At 40.0% G+C, this 22,366-nt stretch overlaps 1 protein-coding gene across 4 annotated transcripts in view; it reads left to right on the top strand.

Annotated features, from left to right (window-relative positions):
* Window positions 1-21,737, top strand: part of pcdh17 (protocadherin 17) — a 58,050-nt gene extending 36,313 nt beyond the window's left edge. For all 4 annotated transcript variants that reach the window (XM_020713010.2, XM_011490451.3, XM_020713007.2 and 1 more), the window contains exon 5: window positions 16,600-21,737. In XM_020713010.2, coding sequence (XP_020568669.1) covers window positions 16,600-17,297 — 698 coding nt within the window. In that variant the 3' untranslated portion in view covers window positions 17,298-21,737. The remainder of the gene's footprint in view (window positions 1-16,599) is intronic.
* Window positions 21,738-22,366: the final 629 nt, after the last annotated feature.

Genomic DNA, 22,366 nt, shown 5'->3' with positions numbered 1-22,366 from the left:
TAACCACAGAATCTTAGATGACATTGTGATTCATCAGATCACAAGGTCTTGTTTTTTTTCTGAGTCAGTTGGCAGATTTAACAGTTATTCAAAATGCTTTGCTATTTACAGAGTATATTTTTTCAGGGCTGTGGTTTAGGCATTGTTATTTGCCGTTGTGAATCCCAGACGTTAGCCTTCACGTTGTTTTCTTGTAACGGTTTTTTAGGGGTTTCTTTGCCATTCAGGGGGTCTTCTTTACTTTTTTTTCATTGTAAAAAATGGTCAAAACAAGGAATTTGTTTCCAACTACTGTGTCTTAGTTCTTTCTGTATTAAATCGTTTTTTTTTCTTGTCTTTGCGGCTCTCAGTTTGCAAAATGACTCTGGGCTTAAGCTTTATACAATCTCATTTGGGTCTTAAGTTCCCTGTTGTTGCGCGTTGTCTCTTCCCACCCTGATCTGCGTCTGGTGTTGGAGTCCAGCTGTTCCATCGGCACGACAAGTGGTTTAGGAAACTCCCTCATTGTTCACTGACCAATTGCAAACACACCAGAACACTGTCAGCGAGCATTTTCCACCCACTGGTTTGTATTTGCCTGCACCTGTGGTTTTAACCCGGAGGGCAGGGGATGAAAGAAGGGGATGGCAGAATGGGGAGAACCTGGGCACTGGGGTGGAAAGGCAGTCAGAGATGGGATTAGGCCATCATTGTGTCTTCTGAGATTAAAATAAATAGATTCACAGTGTGTTTTTCTTCTTTTTGTTGAAAAATGCATCACAGGACAGCTGAGCCGTTCCGCCTGTTTTTGCATATTTGGGATTTGCATGAACTCAATGGAGTTGGAGGCAACTTACAGTTGTGTGTGCATGCAGGCATACTTGTATGTTTTGGCATGAGCTCTGCAATTTCCTCCAAAATAAACAACAACAAAAAACCAAATACCTATAAAAAAAGTGGAAAATATTTGAAAGAATATCCATGTATTATCTGCCCTAATGTGATACGGAGAATTACAGTTTCTGTGAGCCCAAAGTTACTTGGGTGTTTAGTAATAGAACTCTCTGCCCTCACTGTTTCATAACTTGTTGTAACACTGTATGATATTGCAGTAGAGAGTCTACTGTTGAGTGTTACTGGGATAAATAATCACTCTGCACTGCAGTGCTTTGTGAGCTGGATTGTGAATCTTATCAGGCAGATACATTGTGGTGGTGGATTGTGTGTGTGTGTGTGTGTGTGTGTGTGTGGGAGTGTTTGCGAGCATGTGTGTGCGTGCGCGTGTGTGTGTCCAGGCCCCTCTGGAGTCCATTAATCCCAAATCTAACAGACATACTGCAGAAGCAGCCTTTGATGTGTGCTGAATCCCTCTATGGAATATTGGTTGCAGATTCACTTTCCTTTTCCTCGTCAGGAATGCTTTGTTTTGTTAGCCCCGCATGATGCCGGAGCCGTCCGGTAGGACAGGTGGCTGCTGCGTTATGAGTTTGTTTACAATGCAGGTATGTTTTCGCCTGTTCTCTGATCTGTAATTTTACATCTCTTAGCTCTTTTAATCCCATTCTTATCTTGTGTAAGCCTTGTAATCTTTGGCCCTAATCTTAAACCGCTCAATAGAACGGGGCAGTGTGGATTGAGAGAGGTTGTTTCCCCACCTTCAAACGCATAGCCTGCATTGGACATTCGTCAGAGAGCTCAGCTCCTCCAGCCTTTAGGGTTTTTGTCACAAGTTGAGTTCAAATTATTTTGCTGTTTGGTATTTTATCTGAAGGTGGAAGCCTTAAATTGAACCCGACCTGTTTTAAAGCTCTGTATCCACTACTCACCAATCTCAGGAGAAAAACAAATGGAGAGGCAAAGAAAGTGTAAATTAGATAGTGAAATGGAAAAAGCATTTCAATTTAAATGGATTATCTTCCCTGATGGCTATACTAATAGACTGTTATTACATTTCCCTCAGTTTCTTTTAATCTAATCATGCTTATAAACAGATGAGTGATAGTGTTACGTATATTTATCCACACAGAGACATAAGCAACCAGTGTCTAGACAGCAAGCACCACTTTGGTTTGTGCATAGAGGAACATCAATGCTAAAGCAGTGCAGCTGAAACTCTAGGTGTGTTCTGCTTTTTTTTTTTTTTTGTGTTGTTTAGAGAATTTAACACCAGCCGGGTTGCATTAAGAGGAGGAGGAAGATGAGCGGTTACAGGAGAAAAAGAGCAAAAGTTGGCAGAGCTCACCGTGGCTAATACATCCAAAGTGTGTCAGTTAGCTCCCTCAATATGTTAGGCCCCGGGGCTGAAAAAGCCAACACCATCGACTCCACACACCTCACTCCACCTTCCCACTTAGCCTCTGTTCAACACCCGCCAATATCCTCAGGGAACTTAGACTCGTGTTCATTGGCACAATTGATCAAATGCCTTCATGCTAAAGTCTACATTTTTCTCATTGGGCTTATTAGTCTCATGGGTGCCTGCGCTGGAGGATGAATTTAGAGGAATGCGATGCTGGGTGGCATGTAGCTGCAGAAGCGCTGTGACTTCACACTGAGTTCCCTCTTTTGGTTGATCTGTCTTACCGTTTTAGCGGGAAGTCAGGCTGAGACGGATCCATTTTATTGCAGTTTGTCTTGAGACCGTTTATTTGCTTTATGCACTCTAGAAGAGAATAACCTTATTGCTTTGATGACGGTAATGATCAGTGCATCCAGATCTATCTTTGTTGAATGGCATGTTGGGATTGGTCACTCACTTAGTGGAGTTGAATGTCCAATAAAATGCTAAATGCTTTGAATAAACACGAATTAGAAAAAAATGCCAATAGTTAGCGCTATCCTTCACTTATATAATTCTGTGGTCACACAATCCATTTCCTACAAAGAGACATTAGGAAACTTACAAAATGCTCTGCTATACCCTGGTGTAACTAAGCAAAAGGACAAACCAAAGACAACAGGGCAGGGACATTTTGATCACTAAATACTATTTTAAGCTAAATATTTTTAAGCAGTTTATGGTACAAAATATGTTCTGCAAACACATGTGCTCTGCTTTGGCAAAAACATTAAAAGAAAATTACACACAACTGGGATAAATACCTTTGTGATCTTGAATCTTAACAAATTTACATCAAACAATGTTCCAAACCGTTCATTTTTGGAATACAAGATAAAGAGTTTACAAAGTATTTAGTGAGTATCCCCTTTATATTTGTTGAAACTTTACCTAACATACATTTTTTATTTCATTATTTTATCTGTTTTTCCCACCTTCCCTCCCTTGGATTGGATTATGCTTGCTTGTCAACTTTCTCAGCCTGCATCACCTGCTCACCTTATCTTTGTAGAGTCTGTGCTGACGAACGTATTGCTTGTGGGATCAAACTGCCAAAAATCCATCAGGCTTACCTTTACCCAGTTTTTCCATCGTGGTGAATTTTTGTATATATATCCATTTATTATTAATTTATTTACACATGAGCAAGCTGTATTCAGCACACACGCTGCCACGCCAAGATGATCAAGGGAAATTGATTGCACAAAACCCTAACGTATAAACAATTCTTTTCTCCTGCATGCAGTACTGTAATGGTAGAGTGAGGGTTTTGTTGAGAGGAAGAATCATAGGCACTTTCCCTAATCCTGCTAAGGCTATACACACGGGGATGATTACTACCACAAAGCCATGACACCTTGGGTTGTTCAAATCCCTTTGTTCAAAAATAGAGCAACAAACAGAGACAGGGAGACAATAGGAGAAAGTGATTTCATTCAATAAATGCGACAGTATTAAGTGTATGGAGGCTCTTTTACGGTAAAGTTAGTGTGCATGAAGCCTCTGCGGCTCAGATCAGTCATTCTTGAAAAACGGCTCCTCCATTCTCGACTGATGGGAACGGCATCGTTAAAGGAGCGTGGTTAAAAGGTAAAAAATTTGGCGGAGCGAAGCACTTAAAGCGATGGCTCTCCGTGAATTAGCAACAAAAGGTTTTTATTCTTTCCGTCTTTAATGAGGTGTTTTAAACATGCTCGGATTTTTGTAATGAGTCAGTGAGCCATAAATTCTCTGGGTTTATTCTTTAAAATTCCCTGCCCCCTTCCCTCTTTTTCACTTCATCTTTTTTTCGACTCACTTTCTCTCTAAATGGGCCAAGGCAACTTTCTTAGCCATCTATTGAGGAAGGAAGTGGATTAAGGCTATTAAGCGGCAGAAGGATGCTGATCGTTCTTGATAGTCTCTGATCTCTTCACTAAGGCATGTTTTGACTCTGCAGCATTCTTCAAACACAATGTTTTCTTTGTTTCATCTGTGTGGTGGTAAAAGTGCTGCTCTTTGACTGAAACAGCCAATCGGATTTTCTCAAATGGGTCCAAATGTAATTTGAGTGTCAAGCAGTGACCAAACGCGGCAAAGTAAAGAGTCCAATCTCCTTACTCTGTAGACGGTAAGTAATGGTGTCTTGATAGAAAGCATGCTGCCTGCCCGCTAAGGCTATTTGTGTTGCTTATGAGTAACAAATAAAGAAAGCAAAGATACAATCATGCTATATTTAGATGGCAAAGTGCCATAAACTCTGGCTAAAGGGGGATGAAATAAACAAAAGAGAGGAGGGGGGAAATAAGCAAGTGGTCCAGAAGCATTCCCCGCCACGATGCAATCCCCCATGTCCTAATTACACAGGCTTAGAGGAAACGGAGGATTAGCCACCGATTCACCACACTTCTCGCCTCATCTTCCAATAAGTCCCCTTCTTGTCTCCTTGCTACTCTTTGTGCCACCGCACATGTCTTACTTCAGGTGAAGGTAGAAAAAATATTGACTTGTGCAGTTTTTTCCCCATCATATAGACATCCAATTCCAAATTGTTAAAGTAAACTGTGCTGCAGATTTGAAAACAAGCTTTTGCCCCTTTAATCTACAGGCACTTTACTCCTATTTTATAGGAGTAAAGTGCCTCCTAAAAAAAAAAAAAAAATATCAGTCAGAGCTAAACTACTGAATTCCTATCTTTAGTGTTTCTGTCATAAACGATCAGCATGATGTAAAGACAAAAGATGAATTATATATATTATATATATAATATATATATATATATATATATATATATATATATATATATATATATATATATATATATATATATATATATATATATATATATATATGTATACTCCAGCAGCCATCTTAATTCCAAAATTGGTTTGCCTTAAAGCCACTGTCTGCAGTAACAGGAAAAAAAACAAAGTGGCATGCGACAGAAGATGCCAGAAGTACCATATATCTCTGATCTTGACTTTATTACATCAGACTGAAATTCAGTAATAGAAAAAAAACAGACAGAATTTTTGGAATTTATAGCTACAGTATACTCCTAAGTAGAAGACATTATTTTAGAATAAAACAACATAGGTTTAGTGTTTAGTCAGATGTTACCATTCAATTACATATGTTATAATCTGGGCAGCAATGATATGTATATAACTTACATACAATTATTTTTAGTTAGCGTGACTGCAATTTTTGTTTTTGTTTTTGTCTTTCTTGTCACTCACCATGTTGATCATTCACAGCTGCATTTAAGTGGCTGCTTTTCATGCTTTTTTACATGGGCAGGTCATCTGATAAATGTTTTAGTTTCTGCCACCAAGCCTAGTCTCCTGCATATTAGGTCTTACCCTACCTGCTTCTGTTAGAAAACAAAATTCTTTTTTGTTTCCTTTTTTTCAATATTCCTTTTTTTTACGATTAAGTTTGTTTCTGGAGTATAAATTGCTTGAGTACCATCCCATTGATGCAAAGGCTTATTTGCTCCCAACATCTGCATCCAATAACCTTGCTTGTGGCAGCTTTCCTGCAAAGGCTTTACGGTTGAAACACTTAAAGGTTGAATAAAAAACTCGGTCTACCTGCAGGAAATGTGAATTATAGAAGATCTTAAGGCTCACATGGTGGGGGGGGTTGCTGGTGTAAGGTTTGGTTGAGGCGAGGATCTCTGACTAACTTTGCAATATTTATCAAGTGCCTATTGCTGTCAGCACATTTGAGGTTTAGAGCTGTTGCACAAAATAAAAACACCATTTTAAGTAGGGGGGGGGGGGGGGGGGGGGACACTGCCTGAACAGGTTCGAATGTTGTCACATGCCACAAATGTGATTACAGATAAACATCAGCTTGACTGTTCTCAGCACTTTTGTGCCCTGGATTGGCTCCCATGACTGTTCATTACTGTGAAACAATTTTTATTATTTTTTCCTATTTCTTCTTCTTCTGGCACCATGTTTGATCATCAGCAGATAAGAGATGAACATCACAATCGTTTTTGTTCTATTTTTTTTTTATTTCCCCCTCAGTTGTCTCCGGGCTGACCTTAACTCACAGTAAAGGCTGGATTCTGTCTTTCTTCTTTTTTGAGGAGATAACAGGCAGCTCTTGGCTCAATTTTGAAACCGCCGAATGCCTGAAAGAAAAGAAAAAATCATCGTTTGAATTAAATGGGTTTCAATGAGATTTTCCAAAAATACTATTAATGCAGCAGATTCACTGACAGTGGAAAAGCCCCAAACGGGAAAACACAAATACTTTCCCAATCCTCCGTTTTGGGGCTCTTGTTCAGCTTAGTGATAACTGAAAAGTGCTGCTTGAGAACATCCACCTGCTTGGATGCACCTCGTCTCTGCAACCCACAGACCCTTACATCCCACAGCACACAGCTACGCTTGCTCATCATTGATTAGGCCCTGTCTGTTTGTTTTCATTTCAATAGGAGCTTATGCTCCTCTTTGGTTTTTATCCATCCCTCTTCCATGCATAAACACTTTCTCCTCAGAAATGTTCTTTGAGCTACTAAGCCCCTACATTAGCTGACAAAGGGACCAAGGGCTTCATGAGGGAATGCCTAAAGAGAGGACATGTTTGATGCAAAGATATGTGTCCTTGATTCAGTCTGTGCGCTGCACGACACCGCCACAGCTGCCAAGCACTTCCTGCTATGCATCAGTATTCTTCTGCCTCGCAATGTGATAAAATCTATTACACCAGAGAGAAGCGTCCTCTTTCTGCCATTCCGTGCCATTCTGCCAAGCTACCTATTGCACAAAGCAATAGACTCACTCCCTTAACTTACATCTGCACTCACAGCAGAACAGTGATTTAATAATTGCAAGCAAGTTCGCTTTTTATAGTTATTATCTTTATATTAACTCTGGAAACAGGTGCCATAGATGGCAAAGTAGCAGAAGTGTAAAAACACTACAAAGTCTAGCTAAGCTTGTGTTCGCTTCAAACTACCGTTTAAATGAAGTCATAGACTGACCTCTAAGGTTTGAAGGAGATCTGTAGCACCAGCATGAAGAGCAGGTTTCACATGAAACCTTGATAATATGCTAAAGCTGCAATTTTATGGAAAACTTTTCCACACTTGTGAAATAGTGTTGGCAAAACAAAGCAGCCAATGGCTCAAATGAGTCAACTTCCTCATGATGACAGAGTTTCAGGTCAACATTAAATGAGACGTTTATGTGTGACAAAGATGAGTACAGCAATTTATTCCTAATTTGCATAAATTTGTTTTAGGCATCACCTTTTTTTTGTTTGTGTGTAAATCTTCTGTTACCAGAAGTTTAAATAGCTTTGCAAAGAGTTCAAGCTGAAAATATAGTGCAAATGTTTTCCTTTTTTTTCTAAAGACACTCTGAAGAAAATATCATTTCGAGTGTTTTTAATGTTTTTGTACCAAATTTTTCATGATGGAGGAAACACATGAAGAAAAATTGACTTACAACTTACAACTTAAAAAAATAACTTCAAATTGATTCAGGAGCAGACAAAGTAATGCTGTTGGAAAAAAAATTGTTGCTGTGACGTAGAAGCTACTATAGCAGGCCATAAGCTCCCTGCTCCGCTCCATTCTAATGCATCCACTTGCAAACAAGTAGATCCATGCGGTCTTTGTTTTCCTCGTCTGAACTGGCATCTGGTTCAAAAATGTTTGGGTGGACAGCTCCAATATTGCTCGCCGTTTAAAATTAAGTTGGGGGTGTGAGGGTCTGTAAGCTAGCGGGAGAGCATGTAAATAGAGGGATGATGGGAAAAGTAGGTGGGCTTACTCCACCCCAAATCCCCTGCCTACAACTCAGAGGTGAATTTCACATGAACTACTGTCGCTCTGCAGAAACTATGTCCTAGAAAACGACACAGGTTTTTTTTAAATCTGGGCTAAAAACAGCATAATGAAAATAAAAGACCACTGGAACGATCAGAGTGGGACTTAATGACATCACCATGAAACACCTTTTACACATTTTCCAAGACAATTTCGTTTATTGAATTTCTTTTCGTGTGCGTGTATTTGTGTGTTGGGGAGCTGCAGCACTTTGCACCTTTAAATGTTTATTTCTGCAACTCTGCTCTAAAAGACTTAATTGACAAGCTTTATTATCTGCAAACAGCTCAAAATGTATTCTTTAGAAATAGCCAATGTCTTTCTACTAAATTCTAACTTTTGAAATACTGTTTGATGGAGTTGCTACCTCAAAAGACATTTGCAAAACATTAGGCTCAGTCAGGGTGGAGACTCTCTTGCCTGTGGAGTGCAAATATTTAGTTAACCTGATTGGCTGAGGAAGCGGAGAAGGGGGATCAGCTGGGCTCGATAGCAGTAGGAGGGGAGATTAAAAAGAAAATAATGCACACACACGCTCATGCACACCTAAACACACCCTGTGAGCTCCCTCAGGTGAACAGGTGCAGTCATGGTCTGTCACAGATGCTCTGCTGAATCGTCAGCTGCCACTCCTCCTGTCCACCCTGGGTAGATTGGGGGAAGTTCATCACAACACAACCTCTACACAACCTCTACACACACTCTCTCTCACACACACACACACTCATATCATTTTCCAGTCTCACAGGCTTCTTTAACAGCTCATAGAGCTGTCTGGTGACTACCCAGGTGTGCACAATGGTGGAGTGATTCATCACCGCTGTTGTCTGTTGCTTTACTTCCTTTTTGAACTTGGGCAACACGCTACCCTTTTGTGGGCTCGCTCCGTGTTCAGCTTGCTGCCATTGCTTTGCTAGTATTAGCTTGTGAGCACAGCTCTGTCCCTCCTCATCGCTCCCTCCTCCTCAGGAAGCACAGTGTGTGACAGAGAGGCATTAATCACAGGCCTGGGTAATAAAGTGAGGAGGGATGGGCATGGAGCAGCCAGGGGGCAGGCGTCTAGAGGGAGAAAAGGCTGTTTAGGGAAATCACACTATGGTTTGTGGCACACACACACACTGATACACAAGAGCACTTTTACAAGATCACGCACCATACTTGTGAGTTTTTAAACAGTAAATAGCTGCTAAAATAAATATGTTGAGTGAGTGCTTCTTACTCACTGACATCAGTGTGTCCTGCATTCATTATTGAAGTGTACATTTTAGTAAACAAGTTTTTGTTGTGGGGTGGAGGGGTAGGATGGTTGGGGATAGACGAGAGGCGTTCAGCATCACAGTGATGATGAGATGGCGGCTGGAGTTTACGTGATACTAATAACCCACTATGAGAGACACTGATGTGCCCTGTGCTTGTTTATTATTACTCACTGCAGCAGCTTGACCCACAAATTGGACATCCTCTGGGTTTCCATTTTCAAACTTATTATCCCTTTCAGCCTTTATTTCTAGCTTTGGGAATTGTTTCTAAATGAATTTTATTCAATCACAACATTTAAAATTGGACAATTGGTTATTAATTAAAACAAATGGAGCTGCAGTAGGGGATATCGTGTGTGTGGGTGTGTGCATACAAACCTTCAACTGCATTTTTTGTCTTTTGCTGCATTTGCTCAGGGAGTGCTTGAAAATGAAACATCAATATTGTTTTTCTTTTAGCTCAGATCAGTCGGCAAAGCAGATAAAGTGCGACTCTCAGTCAAATCTTCTGTTATTGTGTTCTCATGTAAACCCACTTGTTCAACAACAAATATCCAGATGCATATCCTTCATCTGCATTTCCGGGGAACAGCATGTTCTGGTGATACAGAGATGTCCCTCTCTTTAAACACTTTGCATAATTTTACTATTTTGCATCAGGGCTTTGTTGTTCCACCAGGAATGAAGCCTTTATTTGTGCATCTGACATTAAGTCAAAATCATTTACTTTTGTTTCACAGACACATTAAAGGTATTTCTAAAAATATCAAAATATCCCTTTAACATTGATGTTTTTATTTTTTATTTTTTAAGTTAGCTTGAAGATTCCCTACTGCAGTTTTGCCACTTTAATTTTAGTTTCTTGTGCTTTTAGCACTAAGGATGACTGGCAGGTGCAGAGCTGTCCTATTTAAACCATTGTTAGCTACTTTTAAAAATCTGCCCATAAGTAATGCAATTAACCCTGCCAAACTAGTACGACAAGCTGGATCTTTGCTTTTCAGGAGACATACACATTCAGAGAACCTGGTGCAGTGTATAATTACACCTTTTTCATTGACTCTGGAGATGTTACTTTTGATATCAATCAGATATCCAGGTTAAGTGCTTCTGGTGAAAATGCTAAGATAGGATAATTAACAGCTCAACTCCTGATCAGATGATTCGATTAGCCTTTCAATGACACGTTCTTAAGTTTTCCTTTTTTTTAGTTTTTTAATCTTCCTTTGGAATCTTATTGATTCAGTATTTATTGAGTGATATTTTGAAGGTTTGGGTTTGAGTTTTTCCAGTGTCTGGTATTTTACATTTTGTACACTATATGTAAAAAAAAAATGTCAAGGATACTTGGATTCAAAATCCTAGAGCAACCAAATACTTTTTTTGTTTGTTTTTTAGTTTTATATAAAATATACTAATAAAAAAATGCATGTATTTTCTGTGGGTGTTTGATCAGTTTATTGCGAAAGGAGGTCTCATTATTCAGAAATGTCAATATATTTGTATTCAAAATGTCAAAATTAATCCCACTGGCTTGCCTGCTTGATATCCCTCTCATCCATTCGAAATATGAGATGCTTCCTTTTGCTCACTATCACCAGCTTTTTTTCACAGCCCCCTTTTCTTTTATAATAAAAAATAAAAAAGATGCTTTGACAAATCTAGTGAAGCACTTTTCTGGTACATTGAGTGACAGCTAGGAATGAAAAACGTGAAGGATCCCTATTCGCATGCAATCTTTGTTTTTCTGTTTGTTCTCAGTCGATGGGTGCATATTGTATGTTTAAAAAAAAAGTTTAATGTTTCAAAAAAAAAAAACAACTATCCTGCAAAACTTCTTTTCAATAGAAAATTTGTCCCAAAATATTCACACTCAAATGGTCGCCATTTCTTTGTTGTCTATATTATTTAACAAAAAAAAAAATAACGAAACAGTCTAAGTGATCTAGATTTTTGACTGATTCATGAGTGAATCATATTAGGGGGGTCAGGGGTGAAACAGATTATGACAAACGATTTTATGATTCATTGCGTCTGTCGTCATAAGTCATATTGGACTCAATGCAGAGACAGAGCCTGCTCTCTTAGTGGCCAAATAATTATAGGTAAATGTGTCCTTGGTTTGAGGCCTCTGCTGGCCATCTCAGAGAGCTGCCGAAGCCACAGTGAGGAATCAGGGAGCACAGGGAGAGATGAGTGTCACCCCTGCTCTCATATGTCATATTGTTAGCCATGGATATGAGGAGAACGCCTCAAGGTTGTACGTGCAGCAGAGACATAAATAATCTATCAGAGGTCTTCTCCCACCAAATAGAGGGAAATATGTCTGCATGGATTATTTATGCTTTAATATGCACATGGTCAATGGACAATCACCTCTGAGCACAGAGACATCTTATGGCCAAGTTACTTGTTTATCTGCGGAAGTCATGCAAGCTGAGTGTGTAAAAAGCAGAGGCTGGCATCCAGTAATCATGATTAGATGTCAGTGCAGTGTTTGAAGCCTGGATGATGGAATACAGTAATAAGGTGGTTTCCTGTTAGAAACTGTGTACAGGTTTGTATTTCTTGTTTTTGACCCATTCATCAATCTGCGCTTTGACATGTTTGCATTTTCTTATTCAAACATCAAATCAGTCTGCACAAACTCAAGCGCATACACACACACACACACACCCACACACACACACTCCTCAGTGTTTGCAGATGCATTTACTCACCCCTTTACTATTTAAATGTAGTCCGTTTTATATTTGGTCTAGCCCCTGCTTTCCAGCTTGCTTTATTTCCTCTTCAGATGACTGGTTCGACATGGGAAATGTCAGGCTCTCCTCGCAAGCACTGTTTGCCTTCTTCAAACATTTGTGAAGTGTTAGGCTCATCTCTGCAGCTTAGGAGGGCAGTCTCTCAGGAATCCAGGCTGCTGACCCATAACACAGCAAAGACAGGCAAGCCAAGTGCACTCGAGCACATCCATTCTGTCCGCTCATTCGGATCAACGAAAGATTGTATTAGTCCCAAGTTTGTGGTCTTTAAAGCAGCACTCTCGCTGTGCTATAAAGGTTCATGCATTGCATAATGGGATGGATGGGGTAGCTTATAATAATAACGTTGTGCTCAAACATCAGTGGAAAAAATATATTGAAAATGTTGCATAGCCACATCCGAACCCCATTAAAAGTTGGCTTTAGATTAAAGCTGAAGAAATGGGTGCAAGCCCTACTACAGCAAATATCGATGATAAAGTGTTGACCTCTACAGGTCAAAGTGTCCATTTTGTGCATTGTGTGCATTAAGATAAAAGTTTATTACCAGTATTTTTGAAAGTGTGTGTGTATAAATTGTCAACAATGTGTACTGGGAACTAGTATAATCAAAAACAAATGTCACTATTCAGTTATGATACATTCACATGAGGCATGATGCGTTTTCAAGAACATGCTAAAAGCGCATTCTTGAACATGCGTTTAGCATATGGTGTTCACACTGAACAAGCAGGGAGGGGCTTCTTCTTCTTATGTTGTTCTATTGTTGACAAGCGCTTGTCCGCCACCTACAGTTGGAAGAGGCTTAGTGCAAAATGTCAAAGTGATGATAATTTTGCGAATGTTGCTTCAGGCTTTTTCTTTTACAGCTCTATTCCGAAATCTGAAAAACTTGGTGTCTCATAAGTCCGTCCGGCCAGAAACTGGAATCATTGATTTCTCCTCCATGATCATTTTTCAAACGGTTGGCACCTTCTTGCATGAAAAGAGACGCTATCCAAACGTCACTACCAAATCTGAGTCCCTGATTGGTTGAGGTTTAACTTGCTCCACCCACTGTATGTGTCTTCTTCTTCTACACATTTGCTGCATTTTCTTTGCATTTTACAAGTTTCCACGTGCAATATTGCCACCAGTGTATCCTGAGATGAGTAAATTAATGCTCGCCTTGTGCTTTTTTTTTTTTAATTCAGGAAAAGATTATACATTTTGATTTTAGGATATGTGCACTTCTGCTTTAACAGCCCTTTTTATTTATGGCTGCAACAAGGAAGGCAGACTGAACAAAATGGCGATGTGTTGATCGTTAACGAAACGGCTCTTACGGCCATATTCTTACAGTAACGGATCTCATATTTTCCAGTAGACTAGAAATTTTTCCAACACTACATTCCCTGCTTCTGCTCAGTGGATGAAGTCAAGTCAAAGTCAAAGTTAACTTTATTGTCAATATCTGTAATGTTTTCACATATATAGAAATAGAAATTCTGTTTCTTTCAACGAAACACACCACCATGCAACAAGTCAATGAGCAGGATGTCGTTCATGTTATAAATTAACCCTAAAGACGGTCGCGTAGTTTGAAAAGTAAAAGCACTGCTCAGAAGTTCATTACAGATTTTGCGGACAGTCGCAGGCAAATCCAAACATCACTAGTATGAACTCAACGAGCAATTATGGATATGGTGCGATGACCGATCGCTTCGCTCTTTAAAGCGAACAACAAGAGCCAGGTTCTTCCTGGGAACTGTTTCTTTTTAGCTATCCTTCACACTTTTTTACTTCTTTTTCACTTCAAGCCGCTCATAATTGGTGGATACCCGTTTGTGAAGAGCAGGGGAGGGGAAGCGAAAGCTCGTTACACGCGCAGCAGCACAGTGCATGAATGGAATAGGATGCCAGGGTAACCCTTGTGCTATCCTAGGTACTTTACCATTGGGAGTTGGGTCATCTAGACCCACTAGACCAGGGGTCGGGAACCTTTTTTGCCAAGAGAGCCATAAACGCCACATATTTTTAAATGTAATTTCGAAAGAGCCATACATTAATGTAGTGTCCCTTTACCACACTGAGGCACGGAGACTTAACCTTTTTTAAGGTTCTTTATTCTGGTTACTGCAGGCCGTAACAAACGCCGTAAAATTAATTCAGCAACTCCTGAATCTCTCCCGCCGAGACAAGAGCGATTTTCCCAACTTTATATTCCCCCCTCCCGCTCCAGCCCTCCCATTTCCCTTATTCGGCCCATAGCTGAACTCCATTGGTCCAAACTACCTAACAACAGGCTGAGCGACAGAACTGAGGGCCAATCAGATCTCTGCTTGACGCGTTCAATGAACTCCAGAACTTTTAATGCGACCCAACAGCCTTCCAACTCAGTCCGCGACAATATGTTTAAAACTAAATATACAAGTGAATGTGTGCATTTGATGTAATTTCAACATTTTTAAAGTACAATAAGTCTGTGGATTCTTTTTAATAACATTGTTATTCTGTTGCTAATAAATGATGAGTATTTCTCGTGGTAGTTCTGCTGATGGTCTAGTCTGGTTGATACGTGGTGAGTTTCTGCTTCATGCAGGCGTTGAGACTTTAAACGTGATCATAGGTCTGAAAGTTCTGTAGATGATGATGTGAGACAGACTGATCACATGCAGACCTGGAGCCAAACACACACTCACACGCTGCAGTGAGTGACGGGCAGCGGGTTTTACGTTTTTACAATCCCAGCGCGATTCACCTGCTGCCTGTCCCAACAACCCCTCACCCCCACCCTCTGCTTTCTCCCTCACACATCCCGTCCCCGCAACTGAAAGAGCGCGCAGTATTAGGCACGGCAATTCACAGGTTTCCGGCTGGTACAAACTCTGTGAAATAATAGATAATAGTAAACTGATAGCGCTGGCGCAGATTTCTCTCTCTAAGCACCGCTACTACTGCGCGCCTCTGGCATCGCATCGCGCCCGAGAAGGACTGGTCTAATGAAAAAAAAAGTTTAATTAAAGATTTGTCTGCGAGCCACATGTGACCATCAAAAGAGCCATATATGGCTCGCGAGCCATAGGTTCCCGACCCCTGCACTAGACAGTGCTCTGAACCTTTTTTCTTCAATGATTTGTGATCTTCACTGGTGTCCATGGATTACTTGAAATCTTTCCACCTTTATCCACCTTTATCATGGTAGGGAGAACACGTCAATGTAAGGGTGGGGTCATCTAAGATAGCACAAGGGTTAAAAAGGAGACTAGAATAGACGACATCAACTGAAAACGTACAGAAATGAGTGACACTGGAAAAAGAAGCAAAATCTGGACCCACTTCAATTTAATTGATGATGCAAAGAGAGAATTTAGAGTTTGCAAGAAAACAGTCCCCACAACCAACCTGCACCTGACAACTGAGAGAACTTTCTCCTAAACAGAGCAGATCAATACGGTCTGAAGAAACCAGATCAGCTTCACAAAGATGAGACACTCAGTATTTTTAAAAGCCAACTTTACTGTGCCGACAAACAGTGGGCGTGCCTCAAGCCGCTTAACTCCGCCCATGTTGAGGCACACGTTGGTCTGCACACTGCAGCCAGGGGCTTCTCGTTTGAATTGCAGAAAATGGTGGTCTTAGGGAATTTAAGAAACCCCATGTTGTCACCCTTTGAAGTCAACTAGGATTCACAGTTGGTTGCTTCTATAGATAAAATTAACAGAGGAATCCATGCATATTCACTCTTTATTGCCTCTTAGACAATAGATGCGTGAGGGTTACATTTATAGGACAAACACTTGCTCTTTTGCTCTGAGAGGATGGGGAAGCCTTTTATTTATTTTTTAAACCAAGTTCTCTATCCATTTGAACACTCCTGTAATCAGCCAGAGTGTGCATCCTTCTGAATAGAGATGAAAGAGGAGGACACACGGTCTCATTCACACATGAGCACACACAAACACACGGGGAAGAAGCACAAGCCATTTGGCACTGCCTCTCTATCTAGGGAGGGCTTCAAAGCCCACTGACATGAATTTATGATAACGGCACCGTGCCTTTGCCAAACCTGAGCCATTGTTGTTTTTTCTCTCCCTCCTTCCTCGTCTTTTCTGTATGCTCTGCCATCTCCTTGATCAGAGCATTGGAAAATGCAAGCAGGTGTCCCCCCCCCCCCCCCAACTCTAGTTCCCTCTGGAAAGCTGTGTGCATGCATGTGTGTGTTCATGTGTTTATATATGCATTAGTAAAAGAACATCCTCCGTATGCTGATGCTGTTTTTGAATCTTTTCTCTTTTGGCTTTGATTTACTTTTTCAACTTAAAACTAGCACTCCATTTATTCAACATTAATAATAGCAATGTTGTTTTTAATTACCCCATGATTGTGTGATTTTGTATACAATGCTGACGTGAATATCCCTCTTCTATCCCCCTCTCTTTTGTTCTGCAGATGAGGATTGTGTGAATTGCACAGAAGAGTGCAGAGTACTGGGTCATTCTGACCGCTGCTGGATGCCACAGTTCCCTGCTGGTGGAAACCAGGCAGAGGGCATTGACTACCGCAACAATATGTTTGTGCCCGCAGGGATGGAGACTGTGCCCGAGACTGAGACCTATGAGGCTGTCAATCCCAACGGCAAGAAAACATTCTGCACTTTTGGCAAAGACAGACGTGACCATACCATCCTCGTTGCAAATGTCAAACCCTACCTGAAAGCAAAACGTGCCCTCAGCCCTCTTCTTCAAGAAGTTCCCTCTGCATCTACCAGTCCCAGCAAGGGCTGCTCTACAATGTCTCCCTGTTCCGCAGTCAAAAGCCCAGCAGATGGGGCTGAGGGAAAACCTCCCCCTGCGTCTTGCTCTGGCCACTACGGGCCTCCCGATGGTCAGTTCCTCTCTCCGACTAAACAAACAAGAGACCAGCTGATTTACCCATCCCTACCCCCCTCAGACCCGGTGGCAAAGGTGCTGGCTGAGGCCCGCTCACGGATCAGTCAGGAAGCAGCAGCTGAAATGGAGTGCGTCCTAGAGCAGGCTGAGCCGAACGTGAGCCGCGATGGTATGGACGCTGAACAAGTGGTGAGGGACATCGACAAACTATTGCAAGACTGTAGAGGAAGTGAGGCCACCGGCACGCTCAGGAAGTGATATATTAAGCCGTAACTAAGGTCAACGTGGATGCAGAGAGTCGGAAGGGATGGCATCCCAAGAACTCTCATGAGAAAGACTCACCAAAATGAATTGAAAATGTTCAATGGCTCTTAACATTGGGGCTCTTTTCACTATATTTGTTGTATAAAACTACCAATACTGGACTGTCAATACACTTTCGTATGTCAGCCACCTGGCACTGGTTTTTGTGCTACCCAACCAATCTAAAGGAACTGACTTCTGAATTTTTTGACTTTTCTTTTGGATTTTTAAGCTAATTGCTGAGGTTTTTACCTCTTGCACCTCGCAAGCTCTTATCTAAGTGCCCACCAGCTCATAATGTGTGTTGTTCATGGTCTCTCGTGGAATCCGACATATCTCAGTTTGTGTAGGTGTATTTTTTTTGTTATGTGTGATGGATACTGAAACAGCGAGGGAGAAAAAAAAGACGTTTTACTGTCAAATGTGACAATCGATGTGGAAACAGAGAAATACATGATAATCTCTTCAGGACACCAAAAAAAACAAACAAAAACAAGCCGAAACACACAGCTCATTTTTTTCTCAACTTAACACACTTTTAAGTGCTCAGCGTCAACAGGTCCTGTAGCAGAAGAGATCGGTCAGTCAGGAATAAGTTTGCAGAAGGTTAATATTAACAGTGTAACCATGTTTTACCTGTCATTTGTAACACGTGTAAACTGTGTCTGTCTCTTACACCTCTATTTAAATGTTCATGTTTCTGAGTAATGTAGTGGCACGCATCAATTTTACACGTGCGCTACTTTGTTGCTGACCTGCTCATAAGCACCGACACCCTGCCACAACACAGATACACGCACACACTACAGTTACACACAATAAACATCTGTGATTTGTCTTATACATGTTCATCATCAGCTTCTAGTCCCTTGTGTACAGTGAAATATCATGTGTGTGACAATGCCCGAAGGCAATCACAAGTTGTATAAAAAGGGATATTTTTCCTCAACTGTGAAAAGACATCTATATGATTATATAGATTACTGTATGTATGACTCCATGTATAGTGTCCAAATATTAACAGAATATTTATACATTTTCTAAGAAAAAAAAGAGGAATCTCAGCAAAATGTGTCCTGGAGTTAAGGTCGCGTGAGTACTAACTCAAAGAACTGCAAAGGACACTGCCATTCTTTTGAAGACAAATATCCAAAAAACACAAGTAAACAAGGAAATGTCCCTTCACATTATCACTATACATAATATCATTATGTGTGTATATGTATCTATCCAATTTAGATGTGTTTACATAAAAAATTGACATATTTTTTATTGATTTCATTGCAATTTCTGTGCATTTGAGCCAAAATGTTACGTGTACAAAAGCTATATTGTGTATTTTATTAAATTAATATATTGTTGTGTTGCAATATACATGGGCTTATATTGTATTTGGCAAAAGTTGCCTTAGTAGCTGTCGAACTCTGTGAGTTTGCTTTAGTTTGGGATTTTTCTTTTTCTTTTTTGGTGTTTCCTTTTTCATCTCTATTTCTGCATCTTTGCAGGCTGGCTTCAATGCTTTTTACCCTAATGCCCCGCTGGATCAAAGACAATAACTCCTTAAAGCTTAATGAACCAGCTGATCTAGAAAAAAAAACAATTCAAACCAACAACAAAAAGCAACAATTGCAAGAAAACAGTCTAAATATTTTTACTGAGCAGATTTTTAAAGGGCAGCTATTTTCTTTAACAGTAACCAGTCAGTGTATTTTTTTTTCTTTTTTGTTTATAATGTTTTTACTTTCTTTTAAAAGAAAAAATGAAACCTGCCATATGGAAAGCGGATCGATTTCCTTGGTGATCATAAAATTGCCTTACTGTCTCTGCAGAGAGCTTGTTGTATCTGTGGAGCCTTGTGACTGCTTATAAAACCCTGGTCCACCAGAATGTGCATTTTCTATAAAGGACCAAAAGAGGTTTTGTTCTTTTCAGCAGTCGGTGTTGTTTATGTCTGTACTCAATACATGTTAGGAAGCTCATACTTTGCAGATGAACTTGAGACCAGATTTTTTTTTCCTTTTGGGGTGGTTTTGATGTCTTTGCTCTGTTGCTATATGGTTTTTATGACCAGACATCTGTCATTCAGGCTTTCTTAAAAAAAAAAAAAAAAAATACAGAACCTTTATTTTTGGAAATTTTGACACCTTTCAGACACTATAGTGTGAGATGTTTTTTTAATACTCTCTGACAGTGAAATACACCAAACATTAGGTTATTAGATTGGAGGTCTTTTGGATAATATGACTACAATCACCAAATCTGTTACGTACAGCTATGGGGGGGAACAGTGACTTACCACTATGTGGCTCTGAAACTAAGTTGAGCTGGAATTTCAACAATAGAAGAAGCACCATTATTTCTTTTGTTGTTGACACATTACTGTTTTCACATTTCTTCTCATGTTTCTTCTTTGACACTGAAGAGTAAGCTTAGGCACCTATGCCGGTCTTCTCGTCCGTGCCATTTAGACTTCTTTTTTTGGGATTTTGCTTGTTGCAGATTTCTTTTTATTTTTTATTTTTTTGAGAAAAACCTAACCTAAGAGTCAAGGCTTTTCACTTCCATTCTGTATATACATACTCCTATCAGGAGCACCCCTGAATATGCTTACAGACGGGATTTGCTGCAAGCTAACAAATGTGTTTGTCTGTGTGCGTTCGACGTGCACTTTTGTTTTTATATCTTTGGGGATCATTTATAAAAATCAGCTTTGACAAACCTATAAATAAAGTAACCAAGGACTGTTTTTATGGAGTTTTTTGGGGAGCCAAAGATTTCAATAAGTTGTAAATATGACCTTTAATTTGTGTTTGGGTTATGTGATGAGCATCTTGTCAGCAAAAATGAGAGCATCCCCGCAGAGATATTTAAACAAACCTGCATTCTTTTTTCCCCTTTTTATCTAAACGTTTAATAAATTATCTTCTTTTCATCTTCATCTTGCATGAAATCACACTTTTTTTGTTTTACCCTTTTTCCATTGACAGAGGCATGCATGTGCATTTTTGTTTCATCAGAAATACTTTTCAAGCAGCAAAACATTTACCACAGCTGTTGCTATTAACAGCTAAACTCAGCAAAACAAGCAAAAGTATCAAAAGAAAACTGGCTGAAAATCAGGTTTCTTAAAATTATAGATCTATATGTGTCTAGATTTCTGTGCTAGAAAAATTGTCAAAGGAAAATCCTGCATGTGATCAAAAGCTGGCATATCTGCTGACCTACAAATCACATGGCAGGTCCAATTGTGACGAGTGATTTGGTCATCCTTTAAGCAGCAAAATCATTTTAATTTGTATACATTTGAAGCAAAATCATTAGTTTCCTGTCAACTTTAAATTCAATCTGGCTAGTTTGTCAACCCAATTTACAATGCATACGAACAGCTGAAAATATGTTTGCAATTAATTTTGTTCTAAAAACCTTAAACACTGTTCTCTGTATTCCTTCTGATTCTATTGCTTTGATCATCTACAAAAAAAGTTAATTTTTCTAAACCCTTATTTTGACATGAATATTTGAATGTTTTGCTCTGACAGACTGCGGTCATTCATTCATTTCCACTATTTTACCAGCTCCAGTACTGTTGCCAAGCGGTTGACATCAGTGACATGGCTCTCATGCCCTTTCTTACAAAAACGGTGCAAAGGTCATCCCTCAGTTTTGTCTTTCCACTTCATAATCTTTCTGCCACCAATAGTCCCAGCTCAAAGCACTGTCCGCTCTTATAGTCCCTGGGTCCGGGCACCATCGTCACATCCCAAACTAAGGCATAAAGAAATGAGCGGCTAGAAGGAATTCTCTAAAGCCATGCACACCCCCCCCCCCCCCCCCTTCTCTCAGGCTATTTGCTGTTTAATAGAGCAGAAGCTGCTGTTAAGGCCAACACATAGTTTGGCTTTACAAGTTTAGAGATTGACCATAATGCGAGGCCTCTCATTATTAGATAATTACTCCTTGGCATTGTACACATTTGGCAGTGATTTACTCAAGCCAGCAGTGGTGTACTTTCCGCCCACTGGAGACTGTTGGCTTCGCCGTGTGATTAGGGAAAAGGCCTCGCTGAATGTGGCTAACCAACTTTGGTCTCTCCTTCATGCAAGTGTGCACAGGCCCACGCAGTTACTGCTTTACATACACGTAGAGGCGCCATGCCTTTTTGGTTAGTTAAAGCAAGCACCCAGTTTGTGTCAGTGTTGTGCTCTCATGCCAGGTCCCCACTGCTAGCATATGGCTCCACGCTACAAATGGGCAGTTGATGAAAAACTCCAGAGGAATTCATTTGTATGGATTATTTCAACTGCTGTTGTCTAAAAGCTGTGTTCATTGTGATCTATATGGGAAAAAAAACAAAAAAAACTCAAAAGATCTAATAAATAAAGCAATTGCTAATAAGGTTTGCTCCTGTATTTGTATGAGTTGGTTGAGAAATGGTTAGTCATGGCTGTGATTTAATTTCTCTCCTCCTGAGAGATAAGCCCACAATCCTCCCTTCCTTTCTCCCCTCGAGCATCTGCACCGCCAATCTTTTTTCCCGCCGTCAAATAGGATTGTAATGTTTACCTTGCAAGTGCCAGCTTACTTACGAAACAAGAGAAAATTTTTTGATGGCATTTTTCAATTCCAATTAAATGCACATATGCACCTCTAACCAGATCCACACAGACACACTCATGCACTGCAAACAGTTACTAGCTTTGGGCAAATGATTCTTCATTCCTATTAGTTCATATTTTCACCACACAAAACATTTTCTGCACATGTGTCTTTTTTTTTTGTAATTTCTCAGAGGCAAAAAAATTGCTGTTTGAATTTTTTGTACCAGCACTTCTCGGAAAAGATTTAGCATTTTAACCCTCAGCTATATTTGCATTTACAGACCAATTTGAAGTCTTTTCAACACTTGCCCGTGGTTACAGTGATTGACCATATGCTTCAAAATTGCTCAGTTAAATTTGCCTTACTTAATTCTTAATTTATGCTTACTTGCCAGCCGATGCTTCAGGGTGGAATGAACTGGAAGT

Source organism: Oryzias latipes, chromosome 3, assembly GCF_002234675.1.
Source record: "Oryzias latipes chromosome 3, ASM223467v1".
Classification (NCBI taxonomy): Eukaryota; Metazoa; Chordata; class Actinopteri; order Beloniformes; family Adrianichthyidae; genus Oryzias; species Oryzias latipes.
The sequence above is the reverse complement of the archived record's forward strand: the minus strand, read 5'-3'. Positions and strand labels throughout refer to the sequence as shown.